At 49.1% G+C, this 7,467-nt stretch overlaps 1 protein-coding gene across 1 annotated transcript; it reads left to right on the top strand.

Moving 5' to 3' along the window:
- Positions 1-858: 858 nt before the first annotated feature.
- LOC123089984 (uncharacterized) lies at positions 859-3,925 on the top strand. The gene is made up of 6 exons (XM_044511493.1): positions 859-1,178; positions 1,273-1,459; positions 1,680-1,894; positions 2,745-2,826; positions 2,919-3,524; positions 3,602-3,925. Exons 1-6 carry the CDS (start codon positions 859-861, stop codon positions 3,923-3,925), a joined length of 1,734 nt encoding a protein of 577 aa, XP_044367428.1.
- The last annotated feature ends 3,542 nt before the right edge of the window (positions 3,926-7,467 follow it).

Genomic DNA, 7,467 nt, shown 5'->3' with positions numbered 1-7,467 from the left:
ATAGGTGTTCAAGTGGCTGGTTACAATCCCACCTATGATCTGTGCCGTTCCTTGTCTATCCGATGGCGCACGGGAGAAGGCTCTTACCAGATTTTTCACTGATCGGCGATTTTCACCAGATACTTCGAGCCATATTTCCTAGTAATACGAAATTACATATTTGCATTAGATTAGTTGCGGCATTGGGGTTTTCCATGGAGGAGACGGAGAACGGACAGCGCCATGGCTGCCCAGGTCCAGCCGACCTCATCAGCGCCCTCCCGGAGGATCTGCTCCTCCAAATCCTGGAGCGCCTCGGTTCCACCGGCGCCGCCGCGCGCACCAGCCTCCTCTCCCGCCGGTGGCGCGGCCTCTGGACCCGCCTGCCCCGCGTCACCGTCGCCCTCCGCGACGTCCCGTTCCGCTCGATCCAGGCGGCGCTCGCCCGCGCCGTCCGCCCCGGGGTGTGCCACTAACACCTCGACATCCGCGTCCGCTGGCAAGCCACCGTGCTCCGCCCCGCCAGCGTCTCCTCGCTGCTCCGCGCCGCGGCGGCGCTCTCGCCCGTGGAGATTCTCTTCGTCCTCTCGCCGGACGTCCTGCTCCCACGTCTGGACCAGCTTCCCGTGGAGCAATTCTACGCTATTCTCCCGTGGAGCGCGCGGAGCCCCCTCGTGGGGGTGGAGCTGCCGCGCTTCCGCCGCGCCACCTCCATCCACCTGCGCGCGCTCCACCTCCGCTTGTTCGCGCCACCCCCCGGCCGGGTTCCCCTCGCTGGAGAGACTCGCCCTCACCGGCTGCGACGTCGACCTCGCCGCCTTGATCCCTCGCTGCCCGCGCATCCGCACATTCAGGATGAACAACAACGGTGTGTTGCCCATGGATAGCATCGCCGTCCACTCGCCGTCGCTGCGGGAACTCTCTATGGAGAGCAGTAACACATGGACAAGCTGTATCGATGTCGAGGCGCCCGTGCTTGAGCAGTTGAACCTGTCTTTCCATGCCCGTGGCGACCTTAGGGTCTTCGTCTTGGCACCAATGGTGGAGAAGCTCTCATGGCGGTGCTCCTATGCTAAGCCCATGTACAGGCTTGGTCTCTGGGGCCTCTTGGAGGTCGGCTTACACGCTACAGACACCGGGAAAGGCACATGCTTGCAGCTCACGGCGTGCATGTCCTGTCCCTGCACATGGCTGCCCAAGTATATATATGTCTCCTTTCTTGCTTGCTCAATTCACCGGAATCGCTGCCGGGTAAACTGAACTTGCTGAACTAATGTTGCAGGATTCATTTAGATTTCTAAATGCAGAGCACACCTTTGCCGCAGAGATTGATAAACATATGGTTACCAAATTCTCTGGTTTGGACCTGCATCTCAGAACCACAGGGCATGTTTTTGGAGCATTTGTGTTGCGTCTCATTGGGATGCATCGGATTGGTAGGGCTATTCGGAACCTTAGGATCGTCCTACTAAGGTCAGAGGTAATTTATCAGTGCTTATACATATGGAGTATATGCGATACATGTTCAACAACAAAAAAAAATCTAGGTACATTCTTTAGCTAAGGTCTTGGTAGTGGCACATCTAAAATATATATGCGTACATATCCAACAACAAAAAATTGTAGGTACATTATTCTTCAGCTAAGGTCTCGATAGTTGAACATCTATAATATGTTACTGTAATTCACATTTGTTTTAGGTGAAAGAAGCATGCCCAATAAATTGTCTCTGTGATGAGCCCAAAGACTGGAGGACACAAACTATCTCCATGGCTGATCTTGAAACCGTGGAAATTGAAGGTGTCGACGGGGAGGATCATGAGTTTGATTTTCTGAAAGTGATCTTTACATGTGCTCCAATGCTTAAAAGAGTGACTCTAAGATTGGCAGATGGTGTTACCCCAAGTGTCGATTGGTGCATAAAAGTAGACAACATTTTCAGGCCCAAATCACTGTTCTGACCTTGTCCACGTTTATCGTCACAAACTGAACCCGATGTGAAAGTATTTCACGATTTGACCCTTTTAGAAACACCAGGGCCCGCGGCGTTTCCAGCCAACATAGAAACGCCGACCAAGCTAGCGTTTCTGGCCAACACAGAAACGCCATGGTAGCTAGCGTTTCTTCCGTGGCCCACAGTCAGTCCGAACCCACTATTTTCACTGACGTGGCACATCAGAAACGCCAATGGCCCTGGCGTTTCTGCCCTGTATTTAGTAATGCGCGCGGGGCCGCGGGGGCCTGACCTAGCCCATATCTCGGACCGCTCGGGCAGTTCGTCCCTGCTCCGACGAACTGGCGGCCGCCCCCTCCCTCTTCTTCACCAACTCTCCCCCAGATCTGCTATTTTGATCATCAAAACGAGTAGATCAAAGCACCCTCGAGTTACTTGAGGTATTCTCTTCCCAATCCTCCATTTATTTCCAGTCAAGATTGGCTATTGTAGATGCATTTTTTGAAACATGGTGGAACCCTAAGATGAGTTATTAGTGATTTGTTTGATGAATATTTTGGGGATATACTCATTGTGTTGAAGTATTTTTAGTTAATTTGTTTAGTATTGGATTTAGAGAGAGACCATTTTTTGGATTAGGTTGAACCTATTATTTGTTAATAATTAGTTGTGATAGATTGTTTAGGATAAAATAGGTTGAAAAGAATTGGTGTTGGTAATGTGGTTTGTGATTTATATCTTTGGGATAATTTGTAGTAGTATCACACAATTTTGTATATATCATAACAAATCCATTTACCTTATTTTGTAGGATGTTTGAGCCGGATAAATATCCCGGCCTTGATGATTATTACGAGGAGAAGCATCGTGCTGTGCTTGTGGAAAGAGGGGAGGTAATTATGTATCTATATTGTCGATTCTCATGTTGTGATTATATTGTGAGTAGTATAGAGAAGTATATAAATTGTGCGTGTGATTTTTGTAGGTTCCTCCAGTACTTCGGTTGAGAGGCCACAACCCACGTGAGTCACTGAGGTATGACCGTCGCTACGAGCCTTATTTTAGAAGAATGGATCTTCTCCAGTTTGTGCTCAACTTTAAAGGCACACCACCATGGCTGAACTCGACGGCCATTACCGCCCTTACGGACCATTGGAGGCCGGAGACGCACTCTTTTCACCTTGCTCTTGGTGAGATGACCGTCACTTTGGAGGATATTGCGATGATCTCCGGTCTTTTGATCGAGGGGAGGGCTCTTACCGGGAAGGTGAAGTCCGAGGGGTGGCGACAAAGGGTTGCAGGTTTGGTTGGTGTTGAACCTCCCGAGTGGATTCATGAAACAAAGAAGGATCCTAGGCCATCTGGTGTTTTGTTCTCGTGGCTACAAGAACATTTTTACGAGTGCCCAGAGAATGCCAGTCCGGCTGTTGTGGAGAGGTACGCAAGGGCTTACTTATGGAATCTTATGACCCAAGTGGTGTTTCCTGACGGCACGGGAGACACAGCCTCCTGGATGTTCTTGGACCCTCTTCGTAACTGGGATGTTAAGTGGAGTTGGGGGTCGGCGGCACTAGCCTTCTTGTACCGTCAGGTAATGCTAATTTGATGAATTTTCATTATATGAAAGATTTTTTGCATGTGATTTTTAATGTGTATACAAATGTGCAGTTGGACGGAGCATGTATGAGGAGTAAGCCGAAATCTTGTCTTGGTGGTTTTGTTTGGGCCCTACAGATTTGGATGTGGGAGCGTATCCCTGTGGGCCATAACTTGACCATTGCTCCGGAAGAACCTTGGGAGTGGCCTTTTGACGGGGATGAGGAGCGGTATCCCACTATCGCATACACGTGGGCTAATGTCCAAGTGTCTAGTATCGCAGCCATGGGGCGGTACAAGGCATACATAAGCGAGCTTGACATGCTTACTTACAACCAGGTAATTATCAAATGCCTTGCTATCAATTCAGTTTTTTTGTTGTTGTGCATGGGCTAGTGACATGTTGTGATGTAGGTTAATTGGAGGCCGTACATGGTACTTAGGCAGTTCCCTTTGAGCAATATGTGCTTTCGTGACCAACATCTTTGGCGTGTGCGTTGCCCCATGATATACTTTTATGCGGTGGAGTGGCATCTTCCACATCGTGTTTCGAAGCAATTTGGAGTACAACAACGCACCCCCCCGGAGTATGTTGAGACAAGTGTGGTGCTACATAGGTGAGAGTTTTTGTACCATATGTTGATCAATGTGTAACCACTGAAAAATGAAATTGATACCAATACTTCTCATGCTTTGTAGGACGAGCCGGCAACACAACAAGAATGTCATTAATTGGGAGGATCACCATCTTATGTGGGTGGTGACATGTGGAATGCTCAGAGGAATGCCCGAGTTGAAGATGATCACACACCTGACAACGACGAGGGGGCATATTTAAGGCATTTGGAGTGGCTTCGCAAAGAGTACAGAGTTATCCTTAAGGGTGCTTGGACTCGTGCCGATTGTTTGGAAGTAATGCCAAGTGAGGCTGCTGATGGTGCATTCAACAACCCTATTAGGGAGACCATTGGAGCGCACCTAGATTATGGCCCTCTGCATGACCGAGTGGTATGCCTTTTTGTCTCTTTTTTGAACATGTGTCATTTCTTCATGAGTGGTGTGTCACTTAAGTTTTATTCAGGGCACGGAGCTATGGAGATGTATCAATGATAGTAATGTGGTGCTTGGCCGCCCACCTGGTAGAGAAACAGACGGTCTCATTAGGAGTACTCTACAGGTTAGAGGCCTTTTTAATATGAACATTTATTTTATATCATGTGAACTATTTTTGCATATTTACATGTCAATGCCTTTGCCTCTGCAGAAGGCTGTGAATCGTTGCCGAACACTAGCCGCTTTACTCTCTTGCCATGGAGGTTCATCAACGGATGTGCGTGCACGTGCTCAGTATAAAATGGATGTTCTTTCTTCCGCTCGTCCATCTTCGAGTCAAGCACGTTCTTCTTCCGCTCGTCCTTCTTCCAGCCGAGCACGGATTGATGAACAGGAAGATGAAGAGGAGGAGACAGACTTCGATGCGGATCCGGACTATGTGGAGCTTGGGGCTTCGCAGATGGAAGATGCTCCACAACCAACTCAACCTTCTCAGCCTTCTCAAGAAGCACGCCGAGTTAGCTCAAGGAACATCCGACGTCCTGGATGGCAGAACACTCCAGAGGGCTACGTCAACAGGGGGAAGATGGCTGCAAAAAGAGGCAAGAAGTGAAGTGATGACTGATGCGAGCTTGTTAGTTCTATATTTGGTGAACTAGAAATGTAGTTAGCTTTTCAGATGGAGCGAACTCGTTAGTTCTATATCTGATGGACTTGTTATTTCTATGTCACCAAGACTTGTTAATTATTATGTAAGCTGGATCATGTTAAGTTCGTTGCTCAAATGTCTCATTGCTATACTGTTGCTGTACTTGGCATTTATATTGTGAACTAATAATCTGTTGCAGTACTTGGCATGGTTTGGAGTGATATGCATAGAAGGTCAGAAACACCATAGACATTGGCGTTTTGATGTGGCCTGGAAACGCCAGCTGTACCTGGCGTTTCTGCTGTGAACGGCAACGTTTTCTGTACGTGTCCCAGGCAGCTTCTGTCTTAAAGGAACGCCAAGCCACGTGAAGCGTTTATGTGTAGAGCGGAAACTGTTGGAAATATGCCCTAGAGGCAATAATAAAAGGATTATTATTATATTTCTTTGTTCATGATAGTTGTCTTTTATTCATGCTATAATTGTATTATCCAGAAATCGTAATACACGTGTGAATACTTAGACCACAACATGTCCCTAGTGAGCCTCTAGTTGACTAGCTCGTTGATCAACAAATAGTCATGGTTTCCTGACTATGGACATTGGATGTCATTGATAACGGGATCACATCATTAGGAGAATGATGTGATGGACAAGACCCAATCCTAAGCATAGCACAAGATCGTGTAGTTCGTTTTGCTAGAGCTTTTTCAATGTCAAGTATCTCTTCCTTAGACCATGAGATCGTGTAACTCCCGGATACTGTAGGAGTGCTTTGGGTGTACCAAACGTCGCAACGTAACTGGGTGACTATAAAGGTGCACTACATGTATCTCCGAAAGTGTCTGTTGGGTTGACATGGATCGAGACTGGGATTTGTCACTCCGTATTACGGAGAGGTATCACTAGGGCCCACTCGGTAGTGAATCATCATAATGAGCTCAAAGTGACCAAGTGTCTGGTCACGGGATCATGCATTAAGGTACGAGTAAAGTGACTTGCCGGTAACGAGATTGAACGAGGTATTGGGATACCGACGATCGAATCTCGGGCAAGTAACATACCGTCTGACAAAGGGAATAGTATACGGGGTTGCTTGAATCCTCGACATCGTGGTTCATCCGATGAGATCATCAAGGAGTATGTGGGAGCCAACATGGGTATCCAGATACCGCTGTTGGTTATTGACCGGAGAGCCGTCTCGGTCATGTCTACATGTCTCCCGAACCCGTAGGGTCTACACACTTAAGGTTCGGTGACGCTAGGGTTGTATGAATATGAGTATGCAGCATACCGAATGTTGTTCGGAGTCCCGGATGAGATCCCGTACATCACGAGGAGTTCCGAAATGGTCCGGAGGTAAATAATTATATATAGGAAGTGCTGTTTCGGCCATCGGGAAAGTTTTGGGGTCACCCGGTATTGTACCGGGACCACCGGAAGGGTCCCGGGGGTCCATCGGGTGGGGCCACCTATCCCGGAGGGCCCCGTGGGCTGAAGTGGGAGGGGAACCAGCCCCTAGTGGGCTGGTGCGCCCCCCTTTGGGCCCCCCCTGCGCCTAGGGTTGGAAACGCTAGGGTGGGGGGGCACACCACTTGCCTTGGGGGGCACTCCACCCCCCTGGCCGCCGCCCCCCTTGGGAGATCCATCTCCAGGGCCGGCGCACCCCCCAGGGGGCCTATAAAGAGGAGGGAGGAGGAAGGGCAGCCGCACCCTAAGTCTTGGCGCCTCCCTCCCCCTGCTACACCTCTTCCTCTCCCACAGTTGCTTGGCGAAGCCCTGCCGGAGCCCTACTGCATCCACCATCACGCCGTCGTGCTGCTGGATCTTCATCAACCTCTCCTTCCCCCTTGCTGGATCAAGACGGAGGAGCGTCACGCTGACCGTACGTGTGTTGAACGCGGAGGTGCCGTCTGTTCGGCGCTAGGATCTCCGGTGATAGGATCACGACGAGAACGACTCCCTCAACCCCGTTCTCTTGAACGCTTCCGCACGCGATCTACAAGGGTATGTAGATGCATCTCTCTCTCTCTCTCTCTCGTTGCTAGATGAACTCATAGATGGATCTTTGTGAATGTATGAAAATTTTATTTTATGCAACGTTCCCCAACAGTGGCATCATGAGCTAGGTCTATGCGTAGTTCTCTATTGCACGAGTAGAACACAAATCTGTTGTGGACGTAGATCTTGTCAACTTGATTGCTACTACTAGTCTTTTCTTGCTTCAGCGGTATTG

The sequence above is a fragment of the Triticum aestivum genome, chromosome 4B (genome assembly GCF_018294505.1).
Source record: "Triticum aestivum cultivar Chinese Spring chromosome 4B, IWGSC CS RefSeq v2.1, whole genome shotgun sequence".
NCBI classification, from domain to species: domain Eukaryota; kingdom Viridiplantae; phylum Streptophyta; class Magnoliopsida; order Poales; family Poaceae; genus Triticum; species Triticum aestivum.
Note: the sequence above shows the minus strand (reverse complement) of the source record. Positions and strands in the feature narration are given on the sequence as shown.